The sequence below is a fragment of the Neovison vison genome, chromosome 4 (genome assembly GCF_020171115.1).
Source record: "Neovison vison isolate M4711 chromosome 4, ASM_NN_V1, whole genome shotgun sequence".
NCBI classification, from domain to species: Eukaryota; Metazoa; Chordata; class Mammalia; order Carnivora; family Mustelidae; genus Neogale; species Neogale vison.
In genome coordinates, this window is record NC_058094.1 from 159,653,911 (window position 1) to 159,679,358 (window position 25,448).

General features: G+C 34.9%; 1 protein-coding gene across 1 annotated transcript; it reads right to left on the bottom strand.

Annotated features, from left to right (window-relative positions):
* Window positions 1-779: 779 nt before the first annotated feature.
* Window positions 780-23,797, bottom strand: LRRD1 (leucine rich repeats and death domain containing 1). Its single transcript, XM_044246007.1, has 5 exons — window positions 21,854-23,797; window positions 17,085-17,283; window positions 4,057-4,218; window positions 1,652-1,769; window positions 780-966 (listed from the first exon to the last, which is right to left on the bottom strand). The coding sequence occupies exons 1-5, from the start codon at window positions 23,795-23,797 to the stop codon at window positions 780-782; spliced, it is 2,610 nt and encodes an 869-aa protein (XP_044101942.1).
* Window positions 23,798-25,448: the final 1,651 nt, after the last annotated feature.

Consider the following 25,448-nt stretch of genomic DNA (forward strand, 5'->3'; position numbering starts at 1 on the left):
ATGGGAATGTAAACTGGTGCAGTCACTGAGGAAAACAGTATGGAGCTTCCTCAAAAAGTTAAAAATGGAACTTCCCTATGATCCAGTAGTCACATTACAGGGTATTTACCCCCCAAATAAAAAAACATTAATTCAAAAGGATACATGCACCCCTATGTTTGTAGCAGCACTATCAATAACAGCCAAATTATAGAAGCAGCCCAAGCGTCCACCAATAGATGAATGGATAAAGAAGATGTGGTACATATTAACTACTTTTTTCACTTTTGTTATTTTCAAGTTACAGTGGGTTTATCAGGATGTAACCCCATTAAAAGTGGAGGGAGATCTGTAGAGGATTACTGACTGTGGCTATGCTTTATGTTTAACAGAGCTATCCTGTTCTTGATGGAGAAACAGTAGGGATAGTACATTCATTTCAGGTTTTAAGCTGGCATCTAAAACAAAATTGCTGTGCTTTGTAACTCCAACAAGATACAAATGACCTTATTACCTATAAATCTTGGGTTGTATAAAGACATTGTATAACAAAGAATTTTAAATGGAATCATTACTTTTTAAAAATTATCATAATTCCAAGGTAACAGAACAAGTATATAAAACAGTGTCTGTGATATTTTATTATGGTAACATCAAAGTCATAGCTGTAAATCGTCATTATCTCTTAGGAATGCATGAAAAGACGCATAACATGTAATTCATTTATATCCAGTTTCAGTTCTATAAGTACATCAGAAGTTTTTATTATGGGTACACTGTTTTTATTATGGATACACTGTTCAAAATTTAATTGCACGTGTAAAAAGTTTTAAAGCTGTTATTTTGTCCATAATTTCATATGCTCCTATCATAGTTAGTGCCCGAGTTAGTTGGTCTCTTAAAGCATCAGTAGTTAGTGACAAGTTGTTACTATCCGTTTTCCACCTATCAAGTGCTTGGCGGACTCTCTCACTTAATGAAACAGTGCTGAAAATTTTAAAGATAATATTATTTTAATTACCAATTAAGAATATTAAAGTCACTTAAAAATAACACTTAAAAATTACATACCTCGGTTTCCAAATACCAGTGTTTGGAACCAGAAATTGACTTCAAATCAATCTACCACCAATTTGAAGTGAAGATTAAATTATTGGTGAAGATAGTTCATATAAAAATTAACACAGAGCTTGGCAAATAGTGGATGTTAGCTTCATGCCAACACTTGTTTCCTTGTAGAAAATCAGTTCAATTAACTTTCAATTCTAAGAGAGAGATACTCAGGATCTCAAAACAATAATTGTGGGTTATTTATTCTAAGGCAGTGTATTACTGCTATAGTACTATAGGTTTTATAACTTGATCTCATGACAGCTCTCTTAGGTAACTATATCCATTTTACCAGTGGAGAAAGTGAAGTACCTAGAAGTTAAGGGACTTATCCAAGGTCACAAAACTACTTGTAGTTTAAAACTAGGCAGTCTGCCATGGGAGCCCTTACTCTTAACTACATTACCCACATGGTTCTCAACTATATAATAAACTAACATCAGAGTCTTTTATAGCAAATTAGAATTCGTGTTAATATGATGTTTCAAACCCTATATTTTCAAAATGATATAAATCAGAACATGAGAATAAGCTTATACTGCCGGTTGTTCTTCATACATACCTCTTTGCAGAAATATCTGTTTCTGAGATGACCAGGTTTAATTTTTGACACAAAAACTTAAAATTTGTTTCAGTGATGTTATTGGCAACTATGTTGAAGATCTTCTCTAGGATTTTCTCTACATTTGAACATAAAAAAATTTCAAGTCATTTCTTTTAAAAAAACATACTCTTTAAAAAAATACTCTATTTTGCATTATTATTATATCTCGGTCCCTTAATTCAAATATTTATGTCAAGTAAAATTGAAAAGTAAGATGCACACCTAATATACAAACTGAAATTTGAAGCATTTGTTCTATTTTCTTCCAAAATCTGAATAATCAACATGTAATGGCCATTTAAAAATATATTATAAGCAACTTCAAAGTGATTTTCAAAATCTTTCTTTATTTCCTTGAGGATTTGATAGGATCCTTTTTTTTTTTTAAAGATTTTTATTTATTTGACAGAGAGAGATCACAAGTAGGCAGAGAAGCAGGCAGAGAGAGAGAGAGGAGGAAGCAGGCTCCCCGCTGAGCAGAGAGCCCCATGCGGGACTCGATCTCAGGACCCTGAGATCATGACCTGAGCCGAAGGCAGCGGCTTAACCCACTGAGCCACCCAGGCGCCCCTGATAGAATCCTTTGATTCTAGATTTAATTATAGCTTCTTTATGTACCATGTTTTAAAAAACCAAGTTTACATCTACTATAAATATAGTATATGCATGTATATTTTGTATCAAATCACTTTATTTAATGAATGCTGGCTTAGATATAAGTAGAGAGTTTTTAGTTATTGTTTTTTTTTTTTTTAAGAAAAGCTTCTAGCTAATTTGAACTAGATCTATTTTTTTTAATATTTTATTTATTTATTTATCAGAGAGAGAGAGCATGCGCACACAAGCAGGCAGAGTGGCAAGCAGAGGCAGAGAGAGAAGTAGGCTCCCGGTCAAGCAAGGAGCCCGATGCGGGACTCGATCCTAGGACCTAGGATCATGACCTGAGCCAAAGGCAGCAGCCTAAGCCACTGAGCCACTCAGGTGTCCCTAGATCTATTTTTTGTTACTGTTAAGGTACTTTGGGAATTTTCAAGAACTAGCAATCTCCCACCCCTCTGTAATCATCTCAGTCCCTCAGACTAGATTGTATGCTAATGATATAGATGAAAGCCCAATGTCCTAAGCAAAATTTCAAGGAAGGAACCCCATGTTCTTTGTTAACCGGAGAATAAATTTATCTCCCATGATGACTTCCTCTCCACTCTCTTTGGGTACCTGGAATATGAAGGCCTCTTGGATATAAAGAAAGGATATAAATGGCTAGGGTTCTCTTATTTTTGCCGACTTTATCTATTGCCACTTCTCTAAATTCTCTTCCTGTTACCTAATAGGAATACTTTATGGATTCTTGGAAACTTCTAAAAACTTTATTTTATAGAAGTAATTAGAAAAAACAGCTACTATGGCTTTCAATTTTATCTCTTAGTTTCCTTTCATCAATGAGGCCCAATTCTTAAAGAAACTTCTAACTAGTAACCATGCCCATGGCTTAAAGAGGACTGACTGTACATTGTTAGTGACCATCTCACTAGACTATGAGATTACGCTGACATAAATTCCTGATTACACACAGGGAACATAATAGAATGATGTGGAAGAATGGTTTTGTGTACTTCCCCCAAATCTGGATCCATACTTACTAAAATGATTTAATACTTCTTAAGTACTCTTTGAATTGGAGGACCAAACTCTGGGTCCAATCTAAGGATTGACAGTGAGAAGCATAATCAGAGTCCCAGGAGAAAACTTAGTTTTGGGGAACTTAGCCCCAAAGAAAGAAATTTCTATGCCAGAGGCTTGGAGAGACCAGTCTCCATCTGGTGCAGTGGAAGGATCTTAAAGAAAATGGACCTGCTCTCTGAAATAATCAGAGACAACCAAAGGAATGTTGAAGGGCAAAGAATGAAGACTACCCATGACTGCAGACAGGTGATCATAGTGGGCCAAAAGCTGACTGGCTTCTCTGGAAAAGATCTAAGCACTTTCTTCAAGGCCAGATGAGAGTTTTAGAGCGACTACATGTGGTGCTACAGATCAGAACCCAGGAAGAAGTTTTTGTGTGGGATGTTTAAGTCAGCACAACCATGATGAGAAAACTGTCGAAGGGTATTGAGGCCAATAAATGGATAGCAGCCTGGCCCTCCACTTGGGTTTGCCTGTTTTCAATGGTTTAGTTTGTATAGACCCAGATTAAATAATCTGAATTATAAAAATAAACAACTAACCTTCAGAAAAGGAAGATGAGAAATGCTTTAATGTCTCTGCCAGATTGAAAACCTCTAATGAAAGCACACGATCTCTTAATTTATAGACGATACTAGAAAATGACTTACAAGCTAGTAGGTCACTCACTCATCACCTACCATCTCTTTGATCTGCCCTCTGTAGATAGTGGGCAATAGTATATAATTGTTTTCCTTTACAGATTTCCATTGGAGGTCTCAGCAAGGGGTTATCATCAAAATTTATCTCCTTCAGTGAAAAAAGGTTGTGGATACCATTAGGCAGAACTGTCAGATTATTTCCTAGTAGAAAAGAAGTTATAATTGAAGTATACCTTTCTGCATAAAGAAAAAATCTGAAGATAAGTAACAACTACTTATAGGGCATTTACTGTGTCTTGCTGCAGACAGATACACCAAATAGAAACTTTTATTTTTGTTTCCTTGCTAGGAGTGAAAAGAAGGAAATATAGAAACAGAGCTGTGGTTCTTTTCTCTCAGAGGATGGCAAAATGAAATAGGAAGCTGTCCTCTTATATATATGAAAGGACTTTACAGAGTAGGTATGATGGCAACTTTTTAGGTACTTTTGTAGAATATTCCTTAATTTGAGTTTATCTATTTTCTCATGATTAGATTAGGGTAATGGGTTTCTGGAAAGAAAACCACAGAGGTGAAGAGCTCTCATCACATCACGGCAAGGGTACTTGATACCCATATGACATTACTAGCAATGTTACGTTTGATCCCTTGGCTAAACCAGTGTCTTGCCAGGGTTCTCTGGCATAATGTTTTGCTTTTTTTCTTGTCCATACTGTATATTTTTTGTAACTGAGTTACTAAGTCTGGTCCAGCCTCAAGGACCAGACTCTACTTCCCTAAAATGTAATGTTTTCAAGACACCTTAATCCAATATAAACTGAACATAAAAAGTAAAACTGTGATGACTAACAAGGTAAGACTTTGCAATTTAGAGAGGAACTGGCCCATAAGTTTGCCTATTAGTTATACATTTATAATTATATTATTTATAGCCCTAAAGGAAGCCCTATATTATTTATAGCCCTAAAATGGTTCCTTTCAATGAAGAATGGCATTCAGAAATCAAGATCAGGATACTACTTTTGCTCATTTCTTCTGGGAGTGTGTATGTATATATATATGTATATATGTATATAGGGTTTTATAATGTACATTATAAGCTCAAAACTATAAATATATATGTTTTAATGCTTATGTATAATACATATAAGTCATAACATTTAGTATTTAGGGTCTGGCTTCTTTCAGTTAGCATAATACATTTGCTATTTTATTGGTGTTTAATGATGTACCAATAGTTTGTTCCTTTTTATTAATGAGAAATATTCCATTAAATGGATGTACATACATCATCCATTCACTAACTAAAAAACGTTTTGAATGATTCCACTTTTTGGTGATTATGACTAAAACCACTCTATATATTTGCACTCAGTTTTTTCTTATTGATAATAAATTTACATTTCACTTGAAAATGTAGCTAGAGTGTGATTGGTGCATTGTATGATAAATATATATATAACTTTATGAGAAATTATGAAACTTTTCCATAGCGTGTATCATTTTGCATTCCTACCACCATTGTATCAGAGTTGCAGTTACAGCTCTTGGAATTGTCAGATTTTAATTTCAGTTATTCTAAAAGAAAGATTTCATTATAGCAGTTCTTTCTGCCCACAGGTCCTATCCCAGCGCTTTAATAAAAGCTCCTTTTTGCACACACACAAAAAATCTCATTGTAGATTTAATTTGCATTTCTCTCATGATTAATGATTTGAGTATATTTCCTTGTTCTTATTTGCCATTCATATACAGCCTTTGTAAAGTATTTGTTCAAAATTTATGCCAATTTTTATTGAGTCAACTGTTTAATATTGACTTTTGAGAATTACTTTTTATGTATTCAGCAAATATTTTCTTCTGGTCTATGGCTTTTCTTTTCATTCTTCAACAACACCTTTTGAAGGGTAGAGGTTTCTAATTTTTTTTTTTTTAAGATTTTATTTAGGGGGCACCTAGGTGCCTCAGAGGGTTAAGCCTCTGCCTTCAGCTCAGGTCATGATCTCAGGTCCTGGGATCGAGCCCTGCATCGAGCCCTGCATAGGGCTCTCTGCTGCCAAATAAATGAATAATATCTTTTTAAAAAAAGATATTATTTATTTACTTGGCAGAGAGAGAGTGAGAGAGAGAGAGAGAGAGCACGAAAGGGGAGTAGGAGAGGGAGAAGCAGGCTCCTTGCTGAGCAGGGAGCCCGGATGTGATATGGGACTCAATCCAGAGACTCTAGGATCATGACCTGAGCTGAAGGCAGTCACTTAACCAGGCGCCCAGAGGTTTCTAATTTTGATGAAGTCCAATTTTTTTTGTGGATTATGATTTTGGTGCTGTGTCTAAGAAATCTTTGCCAAAGTTAAAAATATTTTCTTCTATGTTTTTATCTAGCAGTTTTACCATTTTAGCTTTTACATTTAGGGTCTGTGATTCATTTTCAGTTGGGTTTTTATATGGTATGTGGTGTGGATAAAGTTGTTTTGTTTTGTTTTTAATGTTGCAGTTTATTTTTTTTTTATTTTGTTTATTTTTGGCTTGTGACCATCTGGCTCTAGCACCATTTGTTGAAAATTACATTGGATTACATTCACATATTTGTCAAAAATCTATTGACCATAAATGCATGGGTCTGTTTCTACACTGTCTATTCTGTTCCATTGATCTATGTCTGTCATTTTGCCAATTGTACAGTCTTGACTACCATAGCCTTTGATAAAGCTTAAAAATCAGTTCATATGAGTCCTTCAACTTTGTTCTTTTTTTCAAAATAATTTTGGCTATTCTATTTCTTTTACCTTTTATAAAATTTTAGAATTAGCTCATTGCATTCTGAAATAAAAAACTTTGCTGGGATGTATATTGGAATTGAGTTGAATTTAAAAATAAGTTGGAGAAAAGTGACATATCAATAATATCAAGTCTTCCAATTTATGAGTACTATATTTCTCTGTATTTAAGTCTTGTTTATAGTTTTCAGCATATAGACCTTTCATATAATTGGTCAGATTTTTACCTATTTTATGTTTTTTTGGTGTTATTTTAAGTGGTACTTTTAAAAGCATTCACTCGTCAATCATTCATTGGTAGTATACAGTTACTAGAAATACAGCTGACTTTTGTAAATTAACTTTTTATATGGCAATCTTGCTTAAACTCACGAGTTCAAGAGGCTTTTATTTGTAGATTCTTTGTGATTTTCTACCTAGACCATTTGTCTCTATAATCAGAGATCATTTTTTTCCCTTCTTCCTCTCCAATATGTTTACCTATAATTTCTTTTGTTGTGGTGGTGGTGGTTGTTGCACTAGTTAGGATTTACAGTATAATGTTGAAGAGGAGTAGTGAGAAAGGGCAGCCTTGTTTTATTCGTGATCACAATGGAAAATAGTTAAGTCCTTTACCATTGAGTATGATACTAGCTGTAGCTTTTTGCAAATGCTGTTTCTTAGGTTGAGAAAGTTCCTTCTATTCCTTGTTTTCTAAGAGGTCTTGCTCATTTGCTTTGTAAATTCATAAATGATATTGTATTTTGTCATGGGCTTTTACATATCTAGTATGATGTTCATATGGCTTTTCTTTACTCTATTGATGTGGTGAATTACACTGGATTTTTTTTTCCAATTTATTTATTTTCAGAAAAACAGTATTCATTATTTTTCCACCACACCCAGTGCTCCATGCAAGCCATGCCCTCTATAATACCTACCACCTGGTACCCTGGATTTTTTTTTTTTTAGATTTTCTCTCTCTCTTTTTTTTTTCTCTTTCCAGTGCTCCAGAATTCATTGTTTATGCACCACACCCAGTGCTCCATGCAATATGTGCCTCCATAATACCCACCACCAAGCTCACCCAACCCCCCACACCCCTCCCCTCCAAAACCCTCAGTTTGTTTCTCACATTGGTTTTTTTTTTTTTTTAAAGATTTTATTTATTTATTTGACAGAGAGAAATCACAAGTAGATGGAGAGGCAGGCAGAGAGTGAGAGAGGGAAGCAGGCTCCCTGCTGAGCAGAGAGCCCGATGTGGGGACTCGATCCCAGGACTCTGAGATCATGACCTGAGCCGAAGGCAGCGGCTTAACCCACTGAGCCACTCAGGCGCCCCTCTCACATTGGTTTTTTAATGTTAGCCCAAACTTGCATTTCTGGGATAAATCCCACATAGGATATTGGTCTTTAAGTTTCCTTTCTTATACAATCAAGGTAATGCTGACCGTCTAGAACCAGTTGGAAAGTGTTTTATCATCACTTTTATGAAAGGGGATTTTAGAAATTGGCATTATTCCTTCTTTAAATACTTCATAGAATTCACCAATGAAATCATCTGGGCCTGCTTTAACAAATTTGGGCTATCAGTCAGCCCCCAATGATGCCTCTTATTACTCACCACCTTGTATAGTTCCTTCCCACATTATACCAAGATTGGTCTGTGTGATCAACAGAATGGCAAGCAGACTCAGAGCTGAGCACAGAGCCTGACACCGGGCTCCATCTCATGACCTGAGATCATGACTTGTCCCCAAACCAAGAGTCAGGGAGTGTAATACATGACATTAAGAGAACAAAGGGAGAAAAAATACGATAATCTCAGTTGGTGCAGAAAATCCATTGAACAAAATTCAACACTCAAAAAAAAAAAAAAAAACCCAACAAATTCAGAATAGAAGTGAATTCCCTCAGTATGTGAAAGGATATGTATGTATGTATGTATTTTTAAATTTTCTTTTTCTCAGTAACATTTGTACTCAGCGTGAGGCTTGAACTTAAAACCCCAAAATCAAGAGTTGCATGCTCCTCTGACTAAGTCAGCCAAGCACCCTAAGAAAGGGTATTGATGATTAACCCACAGTTAACATCCTACTAAAAGGTGAAACACTAAAAGCTTTCCCCTTACAATTGTCCCTAATATAGCCATAAGACAAAGATGCCTGCTGTCATCACTGATATTCAAAATTGGGCTGGTAGTTCTAGCCAGCCCAGTCAAGAAAAAGAAATAAAAGATATTCAGAGTGGAAAGGAACATGTAAAACTATTTCTATTTACAGATGACATGATACTATTTAGAAAATCCCAAAGAGTCCACAAAAACTAGTAAAGCATATAAGCAAATCTAGCAAAGTTGTAGGATACAAGAAGAACACACAAAAATCATTTATTTCTATATACCAGCAATGAACAATCCAAAAAAGGAAATTAAGAAAACAGTTTTCACTTATAATACCATCAAAATTATGTAGGAATAAACTTAATCAAGGAGTTTCAAGACTTAAGACCTAAATAAATGGAAAGTCCTCCTGTTTTTATGGATTGGCATCTGAGCAAGGAATTTAGGGATTCAGTGCAATATTTATTATAATTCTAATTTTTTTTTTGCAGAAATGGAAAACCAGATTCTTAAATTCTTAGAGAATTGCAAGGGGCCCAAATTACAGAACAATTTTGCAAAAGAAAAATAGAGTTGGAACATTTTCTTGTTTCAAAAATTACTACAGAGTTACAGTGACCAAAACACTATGACAAAATCAACATACAGTAATCTGTTGCATTTCTATACACAAATAACGAAGCATCAGAAAGCAAAATTAAGAAATCAGTCCCACTTACAGTTGCACCCAAAACAATAGGATGCTTAAGAATAAACCTAACCAAAGAGCTGAAATACCTTTACTCTGAAAACTATAAAACACTGGTGGAAGAAATTGAAAATGACACAAAGAGATGGAAAAGACGTTCTGTGCTCATGGTTTGGAGGAGCAAGTATTGTTATAATGTCTACGCTACCCAAAGCAATCTACAGATTTAATGCAATACCCACAGCATTTTTTCATAGAGCTAGAACAATTTGTATGGAAGCAAAAATACCCCAAATAGCCAAAGCAACCTTGAAAAAGAAAAATCTGGAGGCATCACAATTCCAGACTTCAAGTTATATTACAAAGCTGTAGTAGTCTACACAGTGAGGTACTGGCACAAAAAATAAACATATAGATCAATAGAACAGAATAGAAAACCCAGAAATGAACCCACAATTATATGGCCAATTTTTCACCAAAGCAGGAAAGAATACCCAATGAGAAAAGAACAGTCCCTTCAACAAATGGTGCTGGAAAAACTGCACAGCCACATGCAAAAGAATGAAACTGGGCCACTTTTGTACACCAGACTCAAAAGTAAATTCAAAAAGGATTAAATATGTAAATGTGAGACCTGAAACCATAAAAAATTCTAGAGAGAACACAGGCAGTATCTTCTTTGACATCAGCTGTAGCAAATTCTTTCTAGCTATGTCTTCTAAAGCCAGGGAAACAGAAGCAAAAATAAACTATTGGGACTACATAAAAATAAAAAGTTTCTGCACAGCGGAGGAAACAATCAACAAAACAAAAGGCAACGTACAGAATGATAAAAGAGATTTGCAAATGACATATCTGATAAAGAGTTAGTATCCAAAATATATAAAGAACTTGTAAAACACAACACCCCCAAATAAATAATCCAATTTAAAAATGGTCAGAAGGGGGTGCCTTGGTGGCTCAGTCGTTAAGTGTCTGCCTTTGGCTCAGGTCATGATCTCCAGGTCCTGGGATCCAGCCCCATATCAGGCTCCCTGCTCAGCAGGAAGCCTGCTTCTCCCTCTCACACTCCCCCTGCTTGTGTTCCCTCTCTCACTGTGTCTCTGTCAAATAAATAAATAAAATCTTAAAAAAAAAATGGGCAGAAGATGCAGACAGACATTTTTCTGAAGACATCCAGATGGCCAACAGTTTGGCACCTGTCAGAAATCAACAACACCAGGAAACAACAAGTGTCGATGAGGTTGTAGAGAAAGGGGAACCCTTGTACACTATTGGTGGTGATGTAAACAGGTACAGCCACTCTGGAAAACAGTATGGAGGTTCCTCAAAAAGTTAAAAATAGAACTACTCTACGAGACAGCAGTTGCACTACTAGTATTTGCCCTAAGAATACAAAAATAGTAATTCAGAGGGATACATGCACCCCGATGTTTATAGCAGCAGCGATATCTACAGTAGCCAAATTGTGGAAGCAGCCCAAATGTCCATCAACTAATGAATAGATAAAGAAATGTGGTATACACACACACACACACACACACACACACACACTGGATTATTACTCAGCCATAAAAAATAATGAAATCTTGCCATTTGCAGTGACCTGGATGAAGCTAGAAAGTATTATGCTAAGTGAAATGAATCGGAGAAAGACACCATATGACTTCACTCATATGTGGAATTTAAGAAACAAAACAAACAAGCAAAGAGGGGGAAAAGAGAGAAAGAGAGACAAACCAAGAAACAAACAGAGAACAAACTAATGGTTACCAGAAGGGAGGTGGGTGGGGGGTGGGTTAAGCAGGTGATGGGATTAAGGATTGCACTTGTGGTGAGCACCGGGTGATGTATGAAAGGTTTGAATCGGGACGCCTGGGTGGCGCAGTTGGTTAAACGACTGCCTCTGGCTCAGGGCGTGATCCTGGAGTCCCGGGATCGAGTCCCACATCAGGCTCCCAGCTCCATGGGGAGTCTGCTTCTCCCTCTGACCTTCTCCTCGCTCATGCTCTCTCTCACTGTCTCTCTCTCTCAAATAAATAAAATAAAATCTTAAAAAAAAAAAAAGTTAAAAAAAAAAAAAACATTTAGAAAGGTTTGATTCACTGTATTTTATACCTGAAACTAATATTACGCTGTATGTTAACTAACTGGAATTTAAAGAAAAACTTAAAAAAAAAAACCAAATAAACCAGTATGAGATTGGCATAAGTTCAACACATAGACCAATGGAACAGAATTGAGAGTCCAGGAATAATTCCACATATTATGGCCAATTAATTTTTGACAGGGGTTCTCAGACCATGCAAAGGGGAAAAATAATCTTTTCAGGACACCATAAAGATTAATTCAAAATGAATCAACAACTTAAATATGAGATAAAATTATAAAAACTCTTAAAACATAAGGGAGAAGTCTTAATCTCCTTAGATTTTGATAATGGGTTAGTAGATATGACACCAAAAACAGGAGCAAGAAAAGGAAAAATAGCTAATTGGACTTCATCAAACTTTAAAACTTTTATGTATCAAAGAACATTATCAAGAAGGAAAGACAACCCATAGAATGGGAGTAAATAATTGTAAAACATCTATCTAATAAGGGTCTACTATTCAGAATAAATCAAGAACTCTCTAACTCAACAACATAACCCAATTAAAGCCCAATTTAAAAATGGGCAGAGGACAGGTGCCTGGGTGGCTCAGCAGGTGAGGTGTCAGACTCTTGATTTCTGCTTAGGCCATGATCTCAGGGTCCTGAGATTGGGACTTGTGACAGGCTCAGAGCTCAGCAGAGAGTCTGCTTGTCTGTCTCCTTCTGCCTCCCCACCCCCATAAGCAAATAAAATCTTTTAAAAAATAAAATTAAAGTTAAAATGGGCAAAGGAATTCAAAATACAGTTCTCAAAAAAATATACAAGTGGTCAAAAAGCACCTAAAAAAGATGCTCAAATCCTTAGTCATTAGGGAAATTCATATCAAACCCTCAATGAGATACCACTCACATTCACTAGCATAACTGTAATCCAAAATGATGTAAAACAACAATATTGAAAAGGATATGGAGAAATTGGAATCATTGTACATTCATGGTGAGAATGTAAAATGGTTCTACCTCTGTGGATAACAATTTGACAGTTCCTCAAAAAATTAAACATAAAATTACCATATGACATAGGAATTCTATCTCTAGGGATATAACTTAAAGAACTGAAAATGTACTGAACTAAACACATGTGTGCACGTGTTCATAAGAGCACTATTCACAATAGCCAAAAGGTGAAAGTAACCCAAATGTCCATCAGAGGATGAATGGATCATCAAAGTATAGAGGACTTATACAGTGTAATATTATTCAGCCATAAAAGGAATGGACTAGTGATACAAGGTACAATATAGATGAAGCTTGAAAACCTTATGCTAAGTGAAAAAAAGTCAGTCTAAAGAAGTCATTTATTGTACAGTTCTCTTCATATGACATATCCATGGTATTAAGTATGCCTACAGAGATGCAATACACATTGTAAGTTACCAGAGGGAGAGGGAAGGGGAGAAGAAAGAGCACCTGCTTAATGAGTAATTGTTTCCTTTGGAATTGATGAATGTTTGGAACTAGATAGAGTTAATGGTATATTGTACTACCTAGTTAATGTGCTAAATGCCATCAGATTGTTCACTTTAAAACTGTTAGTTTTAGATTGTGTGGATTTCACCTTAATTATAATTTTAAAAAAATACACTTAGGCACAGCATAGTCAAACTGCTAAAAACCAAAGATGAGATGATCTGGAAAGCAACCAAAACCAAAACCAAAAACAAACAAAAAACCTCATTCAACATGGAGACAGAAAAAGAGTTAACATGGGGAGAAACAGAAAACAACTGGTGAAATGACTGATCTAAATCCAACTATACTGGTGTGCTTGGGTGACCCAAATGGCTAAGCATCTGCCTTTGGCTCACATCATGATCTTTGGGGTCCTGGGATTGAGCTCCATGATGGGCTCTCTGCTTAGCAGGAAGTCTGCTTCTCCCTCTCCATTTGCCTCCTCCCCCACTCATGCTGTCTCTTTCTTTCTCAAGTAAATAAATAAAATCTTTAAAAACAAATAATTCCTACTATTCCAATAATTACATTAAATGTTAACTGACTAAATATCCCAATTAAAAGGCAGGGATTGCCATTAAAGGATGAAAAAGCAAGGCCGAACCATATATACTGTCTATAAGAGATGCATTTTGAGCATAAAAACACAGGTGCTGTCTACCAGGGATGTACTTTAAATATAAAGACACATATGTTGAAAGTAAAATGATAGTAAAGATGTACCATGAGAACAGTAAGTGTAAAAAGCCTGGAGTGGTTATCTTCTTTATTTTATCCTCAAAATAAAGATTATTACTGGGGATAAAGAGGGGCATTTGGGGATTTCAGGTGATTAAAAAAAAATTCATTAGAATTGAAAGTCATGTCTACGGCCATACCACCCTGAACGCACCCGATCTCGTCTGATCTCAGAAGCTAAGCAGGGTCGGGCCTGGTTAGTACTTAGATGGGAGAATTGAAAGTCATGATAATCATATATGTGCATTTTTCTAATAACAGTTCCTCAAAATACATGAAAATAATTGACAATTAAAGCCAAAAATATACAATTCCACAACCATAGTTTTGGATTTTAACACTTTAAGACAACAAACCAATAAAGACAGAAGACACCAGCAAAATTACCCACAACCTGGACTTACATGATATTCATAAAGCACTGTAGCTAACTCTTTCAGAATATACTTTTGAAAGAATATATGTGTGTTTATCAAGGTACCCTATATGCTAAGCCATAAAGTTGGTCCCAAAAAATTTAAAAGGATTGAGATCATAAGGAGTTTGTTATCTGATCACAAGAAAATAATTGCTTTTCTACTGAATGTTCATCAACAGCAGAATAAGTAAAGCAAAGTATATTCAGAGTATATTCAGTATATTCAGTATATTATTCAGAGTGAATGTTTCACAACTACACAGAGTAGTATGAGTGAATTTCACAAACATAATGTTAAGTGAAAGAAGCCAGATATAAGAGTATATATTTTATGATTTCATTTAAGACACACTATTGGAACTCATGATAGTGTTTACCCTTTGTTAAGAGAATGGCAAGAAGTGACTGGAAAGGTGCAAGATGGGGTTTCTGGTTTCTGGGAATGTCTTATCTCTTGATCTAGGTCCTAAAATTATGGGTTTCTTTAGTGTGTGGAAATGTATTGAGCTATATACTTACAGTATGAACTTCTTTTAAAATTGGGAGATAATTGATAACTGACATATAACATTAGCTGCAGGTATATAACAATGATTCGGTATTTGTATATATTGCAAAATGATCATCATAGTAAGTCTAGTTAACATCCATTACAACATACAGGGTTTTTTGGCAACGAGAACTCTTAGTGTCTATTCTTTTAGCAACTTTGAGATATACAAAAAGTATTATTAACTGTAGTCATCATGCTGTACCCCCCTGTGGTAACCACCAGTCTGTTCTCTGTATCTATGAGTTTATTTCTGTTTAGATTCCACATATACGTGAAATCCTGTATCCTGTAGTATTTGTCTTTGTCTGGCTTATTTCACTTAACAAAATGCCCTCAAGGTCCATCCATGTTGTTGCAAATGACAAAAGTTCCTTCTTTTTATGGCTAAATAATACTCCACCGCGTGTGTGTTTGTGCATGTGTGTATGTGTGTATATATACACCACATTTTCTTTTCTTTTCTTTTCTTTTCTTTTTTTTTTTTTACACCACGTTTTCTTTATCCATCCATCCATCCATCCATTGATGGACACTTAGGTAAATGATACTGCAATGAACATTGGGGTGCATACTTCTTTTTGAGTTACTCTTTTCTTTTCCTTTGGATAAATACCAAGAAATGGAATTGCTGGATTATATGGTAATTCTACTTTTAATCTTAATTTCTTGATACAATGTGTACTTTTTTCAGCATATATTTTTACTTCAGAAAAAGGTGTTTTTAAAAACTGGCAACAACGAAGGGCATAGAGTGAGAGAGAAAGAGAGAGAGAGGGGCTATAGGTAGGAATCCTTTCAGTGGCTATTACTTTAGTACTTGTGAGCAGTGGTGCTTTTCAAAATATTTAGCAACTTGTTTGGCCCAAGCATTGACCTATCAAAATGGATGCCGTCTGTAAACAACAGATACAACAATGATAATGTAACTAGCTGTCTTACAGGTAGGAGAAGATGAAAGCCTGACTGACAGCATTATCAGTGCCTGCGGAGAGAACTATGAGGCAAGAGAACTGTCTGTCCTTCTGCACAAGGGCAACCACAAGCAGTTATCCTGTCAGTCTACATTCCTTTCTTTTGTTATTTTGGATCCTTGGAGAGAAGTTCTCACATCTGTTTAAAACCTATATCTCTTTCTGTGCTTAGTGATTAACCATTTAATCCTCATAGTTTAAAGAATAGAAATTATTTTCGTTTCCGGATTAGAAAACAACAGAAGAAAAAAAAAAGAAAGAAAACAACAGAAGATTAACATAAAAATAAGGAAACTTCCTATTGAATGACGGAGCTAGAATTCTAAGATCTAGAATTCTAAGATCTGTGCTACTCCAAAGCCTGTGCTCTGAGGAAAGAAAGGAATCAATCTCCAAATCCCTTTCATTGGTGTATTACCTCACATTTGTGAAGCTATTTCCATAAATTTTGTTTAATTATATTCCCACAAGTCTATGAACAAGCAGAAGTTACTGCTTATCTGTGTTGCTGATGAAAACACTGAGGTTCAGTGTTTTCAGCCTTCCTAAATTCACTAGTGACAAGATTAATTCACAAGAGTATATAAACATTTTTTGCTTGAATGATGCTTTCACAGTATGTTACCTGCTTTCAAAGTCTCATTCAGTTTGACACCAAATCTATAGCATGAGTATTCTGGTTAGCTTCACTTTATAAATGGAGAAAGTAGACTAAATGAGATTTGAACTCCGTCCTTCTAACTTCAAATCTGGCAGTAAAAGCTGGTGACTTGTAGTATACTAATTGTTTAGTGATTGTCTCTTAGCTCCAAACCTACTTCTGTGGGTTTCTTGACTGTTTTTCTTTTACTATTGTCCCAGCAACACTCTTAACCCATCAGCAGCATGAACCACTGATCTGTAGTCTTCCAACACTCCCAGAACTACGGTGAGCACTCTCTTGTGCTCTCTCACCCCACCATACTGCTTCTGTCTTTCTGCCTGTCATTATCTCTCTTACTCACATGTTCAGGTTCCCCAAGGTGGGTTATAACCTCTTTCAGGAAAGCAAGTGGACCTTATGCTTTGCTCTTATTTTCTGTACCTAAGAAAGCCATTTCCTTCCAATGAGCACTTAATGCATTATGTTGGCTGCTTTTCTGTCTTTTCAGCAAAATTTGCAACCTATACATGAATATTCATTGATTATGCTTATTGATTACACTTGGCACTTACCACTCAAGTTTAGTTGCTGGAGATCGTTTAAACATAGAAAAGATGGTGGCAGATAACTTATTTGATTGTTGTGTGCGTTTAAACTAACCAAATTTCTCAATTCCCCTATATTTCTTGGAATCTCTCTGATTGCATTATTTGAGATATCAAGTCTTTTAAGTTGAGTCATAGTAGACAGTTCTTCTGGAAGTCTTGTTAACTGTAATAAAGATTAAACAATTACATTTTAAATAAATATTTCTATGACTAAAACTTTGTCTAAAATCAAATGAAAGGATGGTTTTGGGGTCTTAAAAAGGGATTTTTTTTTTAAAGGTATTTATTTATTTATTTATTTATTTGACAGACAGAGATCACAAGCAGGCAGAGTGGCTGGAAGAGAGAGAAAGGAAGCAGGCTCCCTGCTGAGTAGAGAGCCCAGTGCAGGGCTCCATCCCAGGACCCTGAGACCATGACCTGAGCCAAAGGCAGAGGCTTTAACCCACTGAGCCACCTAGGCACCACAAAAAGGGATATTTTCACTATGTCACAAATTCTTTGTGACTTCCCTCCTTGCTGAAAACCATAATATATTGCGTAGCATCCAAGTACCTCCCCAGTCTGACCAATGCTACCAATTTAACCACATGGCTTATTAACCTGCTTTCCTCACTCTCCAGCACTTAGTGTTCCTTACCACTATCCCTTTCTTCCCTCCTTGAATCTGACCTGCTTTGAGACACTGAAGTCTTTCCCAACTATTCATCCCACATTTGATATTTTTATTCCTTTTCTCATCAACAGTGCTTTTTATTAGTCTCTTGTGTGTATTTTCCTTTGGTTTTTAAATGACATGATGTCACTTTTTTTCAAGATTTTATTTATTCGACAGAGATCACAAGTAGGCAGAGAGGCAGGCAGAGAGCAGAGAGAGGGGTAGAAGCAGGCTCCCTGCTGAGCAGAGAGCCCGATGTGGGGCTTGATCCCAGGATCCTGGGACCATGACCTGAGCCAAAGGCAGAGTCACCCAGGTGCCCCCATTATGTCATTTTTTATACTTTTTTGTGTACACGTTCCCAATCAAGATGCACTTTAAGTAAGTGCTCAATAAACTCCTTTAGAATGGACTCACACAGCTTGGCATCATGGCCTCAAAAAAACTCCTAGTACAAAAAGTGTTGCAAAATAACAGGAATTAAGATACCCTGCTATGGTGAAGAACAAATGCACATATTCAGAGAAAATATGGCCATCACAAGTGGCTTTTGAAATAAAGGAAGCTCTACGAATGAACCAAAGAATTTTGAATAAATGGACGCCTCTGAGATAACCAAACAACAAGATAAATGCTGAATAATGTGCTCAGTGTTCTTCTCTATATAAAAGAAGCATAAGAAATAGTCCCGAGGGGTTGCTGGGTGGCTCAGTCAGTTAAGCATCCAACTCTTGATTTCGGCTCAGGTCATAAATTCAGGATGTGAGATAGAACCCTGAGTCAGGCTCCATGCATAGCATGGAGTCTACTTGAGGATTCTCTCTCTCCCTGTCCCTCTACCTTTCCCTCTTCTTGTGCGCCCTTTCTCTCTCTCTCTCTATCTCATCTCTAAAATAAATAAATACTAAATGTAAAGGAAAAGAAAAGAAAACAGCCCCTAATTTTAAGAAGATTAAATTCTAATTCAGGGGACAAAACATACACATAGTAAACCATCAGGAAAGAATATTAAACAACAGGTAATCCAGTGCCAAAATAAAGAGTACAATAACAGCTTTGTGGAAGTTTAGAGAATGTATATCAGTACAAATCAGAGACCTAAAAGAAAGCTTCAGCTAGCAGATGGGACTCAAATAGAATTAATAGTGACTCTTAAGAATGAATAAGATTGAATGGAAGTTACAAGCCAGTAAGAAGCTAAACAGTAAAAACAGGTGATAGGAAGCAGCGGCAGATATGTTTGGAGAAAGAATGTGCAACCGGGCATGGCAGCCCTTGACGGTTGGCCCTAGGACACAGGAGTCAGCTGAAGACAGGTGAGCTGGCTTAATTTAAAACATAATAAATATTCTTTTACTATTTGCTCAACATTTATTAGAGGATGTACCTAAGAACCATGTGATAATAGAGGTACTACAGAAGGAAAATTCATGTTGGGCCCTCTCCACTTAGTGAAATAAAAGCCCTGTGATTAACCTGAACTCATTTTCTTCAGGTTACTGTTTTAGTAACTATCTGCTGTTATAAATTAATCATTTGGGCATCTTACCTCTACCCCAAACTGGTTGTCAAGGTGATCTTTCTAATCATATATATTTTTTGAGAAGAGTTCTTGTAAATCGTTTTTCTATCTGGTGATTTTTTTTTTTTAAGGGTATCCAGCTTTATTTTACATGGTTGCCTACTCTTTTTCTTTTTTTCTTCTTTCTTTAAAAAAATTTTTTTTCTGCTCTTGTGATCTTTTCTTCTTTATTATTATGTTTGGTTAGCCAACATATAGTACATCATTAGTTTTTGATTTTTTTTTCTCTTCTTTTTAAGTAAGCCCTATACCCAACATGGGGCTTTGAACTCAGGACCTGAGATCAGGAGTCACAACATGCTCTACCACTGAGCCAGCCAGGTGCTCCCATTTGGTGACTTTTTTTTTTTTTTTAAGATTTTATTTATTTATTTGAGAGAGAAAGAGCATGAGAGTAGAGAGGTCAGCAGGAGAAGCAGACTCCCTGCCGAGCAGGGAGCGCGATGTGGGACTTGATCCCGGGACCCCAGGATCATGACCTGAGCCGAAGGCAGTTGCTCAACCAACTGAGCCACCCAGGCACCCCCATTTGGTGACAGGATTGTAATGATGGGGACTGGTGCCTTTGGCAACCACTTGCCATGAGTAGGCAATAGATAAGCAATCTGGATTCCTGAGAACAGTTCTTTGTAATGAATCTAATAACTTTGACAAGTCCTGATAAAAGAAAGGACACTGAATCCAAGAGAATAGTCAAAAGGCTCCTAGAGTAGTTTAGGCATAAGGTGAGTGATGACCATGGACCAGGTTGGAGATAGTAACACTGAAAAATGAAGGAGTAGATCCAAGAGCTTTCTCAGAGGAAAAATGAGACAATTTGGGTGTAAGTTTCAGTATAACAAGTGATGGAAAGGATAGAAAGATGATTCCATGATTTCTAGATTGGTAGGTCTGAAGAAAGTGACATTACAAACAGAAATGGAGAAGTTGTGAAGGGATTTACAGTGAAAAGAAAGATGAGTTTGAAGTCCTGTTGAGCTTGAAACAGTAAAAGAACAAATAATTTCCAAGGAAACTGGGAACTGTGGGACTAACACAGTGATGAGAGATTAGCTCCAGTTATACAAATTTGAGGATTACTTGCATAGTATGGTAAAAAGTTAAGAGAAGAATTAAGGTCATAATCTTGTAGACTTGCACAGTAAGATACAGAAGGAGAAAGAGGATTATAAATCAGCCAAGGAATTAGTTGATGATTATAATGCAGAACCAAAAAGTGTCTTTTAGTGCAATAATAACTTGAAAAACACACATATCATTTTCAATTCCAGCTACTTAAGCAAGTATTCCCTGGAGTAGCTTTCTGGAAATGCATTACATAGCAGCTGTTAGGTTTAAAAGGGTAAGTAAGTTTGAGAAATGTGAGTTAAATAGAGACAAACGAATTTCTTTAGTGCAGGACTCTTCAGAGCTTTTAATAATTAACATTCACTGTGATTCTATCAGAGGAGAAACCAGTGCTTCTCAAAGCTATTTAATCACATGAACTACCCCCCGCCCCCTCTTTTAAAGGAGAAGTTCATGGGACTAGATGTTTTTAAGAACAGACTTCAGGAAAACTTGTTCTAAATAGTAGTCCAGTCTCTATCAGAGGGCTTATTTCAACTATAATGGCCAAATTAAACTTATCCAGATAATAGGTCTAAGGTTCTTTTCATTAGTTTATTAAGATCTTAATATAAATCAGCAATGTTGGATTTTTAAAAACTATTTCCATAAAATTCATTCTTACAGTTCAAGTAAAACGAGAAGCTAAACTATAAGAACATTTATTCATGTTGATCTAGCAATTCTTTAAGGACAATTCTCTAAGGAAATTGTAAAATGTGGAAAAGGTTATGTTTATGAAGCAGTTCATCACAGCATTAAATATGATGATGAAAAATTACAGCATCCCTAAATACTTAACAAAAGATGATTAGTTACATATATCATGTATTAGCTATAACAATTATTGGGAAGTTTATATTATATTATGGGTAAATGCTTATATTAAGTGAAAAGAGAAGAAACTAAAATTAAAATTGAATGTAGAATCTTTTTATACTTGCTTATAAAACCATAAACATAAAAAAATAGTAAAAGTAAGGTGTATCAACATATGATCATTGACCAATAGTTACATTACAATGATAAGCTTCTGGAATGATTTTTTAAAATTTCATTTCTCAATTTCCTAAATTTTCAATAATGTGTTTACATTATAATTCATAACTTTAAAACTCCTTTTACAATTAAGCTGAAATAAAAAGAAATCTATAAAATTGTCAACTTTAGTTCCTTGTAATTTCATTTTAATAAAATACTTCCCTACGAAGCTTTCCTGTTGAGAAATATACTTTAAAACCATGTTTGGGGTTAAAAAAAAAACACCCTATTTCTTTAAAAAATAAAATATTCCAGCTAAATTTAAAACACACAAATACTACAATTTAGATTCTAATCCCCTCCAGTGCCAAATTCCCTCCAAAGCCCAAAATATTGGTCTCTTACCTTTCTTCCATTCATCTGACTTATATTCAGCTCTTCCAATGATTGAAGTTGGCACAGTTCAATAGGAAAATATATAAATTGATTGCTTGAGATGTTAAATTTCTGGATTCTTTTTAGGTTACAGACATCTGAAGGGATATTCTGTATTTGGTTTACTGAAAGATCAAGTACTTGCAGATTTTCTAAAGTACACACTTCTATAGGGAAAGCTTCAAATTTATTACAGCATAAAATAAGAACATGGAGTGATACCATATTGGAGATAGATGGTGGAATTTTCCTTATTTGGTTTTCACCAAGATCCAGATATTCAAGATTAATAAGAGAACATAAGTGTTCAGAAAATATGAGTAGTTTATTTTTATTTAACTCTAAATTAAGTAGTTGTTTACTAAAAGATATATCTACAGGTATTTCTGAAATATAATTTCCATTAAAATTCAAATAATTAAGAAAATCTAAAGCGCACAAACCTACTGGAAAATACATTATTTTATTATAACTCAATTCAACTTTAGTTATTTTTTTGCAATTTTTCACTTCAATGGGAACATCTGTGATTATATTTCCTGAAAATTCTAGAATGAAAATATTATGAAGATGTGAGATATCTTCAGGTATTCTCACTATATTATTTTTGTTTACATAGAGTTCTCTTAAATTTTTGAGCTTATAGATGTTCTTAGGAAGTCCCGTTAATTTATTATAACTAAGGCTAAGACATTCCAACATTATGCAGTGGGAAATTTTCTCTGGAATTTCTTTCAATAGATTTTTATCAAGTATTAGAATTTTGAGTTCCTTAAAATTCTCGATTTTGTGTGAAATAACTTCCAGTTTATTGTCAGTTAGTTGGAGTTCTTTCATCTTGAACAATTGAAAAATTTCCACAGCCAAAAAAGTAAGTTTATTATGATCCAGCAGAAGGTTTTCTAGATTTTTAAGCTCCCTAATTTCTTTTGGCAAACTGCTTATCAGGTTTCCAGTAAGGATTAGTGAAATTAACTTTGGAAGGAAGCACAGAACTTTAGGAAATATTGTTAACTGATTATATTCCAGATTGAGAACCTTCAAGTTTTTAAAACTAGACAGAGTATCTGGTATATGACTTAACTTATTTTTAGCCAAACTTAAAATTTCCAAGTTTCCAAGACTTTCTAAGCCAGAAGGAAAATTCTCAATGTAATTGTCATTTAAAAAGAGTTGCCTGATATTCCCAAGATGTGATATTTCTTTAGGTATATGTGATATTTGATTGTGACTGACATTTAATATCCTTAAATTATGAAGTAACTGAATTTCAGGTGGAAGTGATGATAACCCATTTTCTTGCAAGGACAGAATTTCAAGTCCCAACAGGTCACCTGAGTCTGCCCCTTTAAAACTTTTGATATGGTTCTTGTCCAAATATAGGTATTTTACATATTTGATTTTTAAAATGTCCTTAGGGAATTCTTGTAAACCCTTGGCCTTGAGGTTAACTGTAAAGTTATCTGATCCTAAATCTAGTCCTTTCTGATACTCTTCAGAGAGCTGTGGACTAATTGTTTCTAATGTTTCATGAGATAAGAAGCCAGGGAAAGCCTGATACCCAGCGATCATCCCAGTTACTGATAATGGTGGACTTTGTGGAATATCACTTTTTAACTGCAAGCTTTTATATGTAGTGAATGTATCAGAAAATTGAAGAGTTTTCCTTTGTTCTTCATCTCTCTTAGACTTATTTTCAAGGGACAGTGTTGATGCATCATCATGTATACCTAATTCATCATTTCTAGGATTTGTTTCACAAATCTGGTTGGAAGGTTTCCCAACATAAGGTTCCGCTAATGAATTTGATGTTTCTTTAATAAATTCAGGTTCCATTGCCCATGATGTAGATTCTGTCCTAAGTTGACTAGTGGTATCTTCTAGCTCTTCTGAAGTACCCTCCTTTTCAGACATCTTTTTTACTGGTATGTTTTACATCAATACATGATTATAACTCAATTTTAATTTTCATGTTTAATTTTCTCCTTTGAACCTATAAAACAAATATTGATATTAAAATGAGACATATAATAAATACTTAAAATTACAAATGAATTTTATAATAATTTTTATTCTATAGTGAATAATTCAATAGATATTAAAACAATCTGTAACTAAAAAGCTAATTTTATATATGATTGCTAGTTAAAGTTAGTTTATTGATTGCATGCATTTATCATATGATACTCTTGAAATCACATTGAAATTATAGAAAGTAAGAAAGGAGACATAAAGGAATGAAAGAACTCAGCAAATTTTTGGAAAACAGCCAGTGGCTCCCTGACATGCAGAGAGTACTATTTGCATTATGGATGGTGTAGGTTTACATATGGTGCTGAAGAGTCTTGTCCCAACAAATTCAGTACATTAAGATAATTTTCTCATAGGTTGAAGTGAGATATCTTAAGAAAGAGGTAAGTTTCCGTAAGACTAACTAGAAGTAAAACAACTTTTCCAAGAGAACTAAACCCTGACTGTAGTTCTTTTGTGCGACGCCTGAAGTATCTGCACAGCTGTGTAGTTCCTCTCCTCCAAACGCTGGATCCCAGCTTTTTTAGTCCATCTCCCAAGTCTGTAGTTTTTAATAACCCAAACTCCTTCCTTCCTTTCTTCATCCTAGGGGTGGTATTTACTATCTCTGTGTTACCAAAGTTCCCCCTTTGCCTTTTTGGTTCTCTAATACTTGTCTACACAATTCCCTATATTAAATCCTTTCGACTAAACTGGTATGGTTTCACTATTTCCCAGACTCTGAAAGAGAATAGAAAAAGAGGGAACATTTTCCAGCTTGTTTTATGACATTAGCACTAACCTTGATAAAATATATTAAGGACAATATGAAAAATTAAAGGCAAACTTTACTCAAGGCAAAGATTCTAAACATTACTATTCTAAATATTATATAAATATTATATATTTCTATATGTTATAGAAACATTTCTAAATATTCTAAATTTTCTAAATACTGCAAAATTTAATATTTTATTATGAAATATTATAAAATATAAATATTATAAATATTATAAAACCCAGCAATATATAAAGAGACTATCTTGTTACTAAGTTGCATTTGTCCCAGAAATTGAAGGTTGGATTTTAACATTAAAAAGTTAATGTGATTTGCCACATTGAGATGGAGAAAAACCGTACAATCATTTCATTAGATGCAGAAGCACTTCATAAATTGCAACATTTTTCATGATTTTACAGAGAACTTTTAGCAAAGTATGAATAGATGGAGATTTCCTCAATCTATAAATTTCCTTAATCTGTAAGTATCATACCTAGTGGTAAATCAGTGAAAGCTTTCCTTTGATATTCAAAGCAAGAAAATGTTGCCTTGTATCATCACTTCCGTCAGTATTGTACTGGAGATCTTAGTGCATAATAATGCCAGGAAAAAGGTTTAAAGATTATTAAAAATTAAATTAAAATGTCATGACTCACAGATAATATGATTATGTATGTAGGAAATTCAAGATCATGTATAGACACATTATTAAAATCAATAGGAACATTAAGTAATGTTGAATATAAAGTCAATATACAAAAGCCAGTTTCCTTC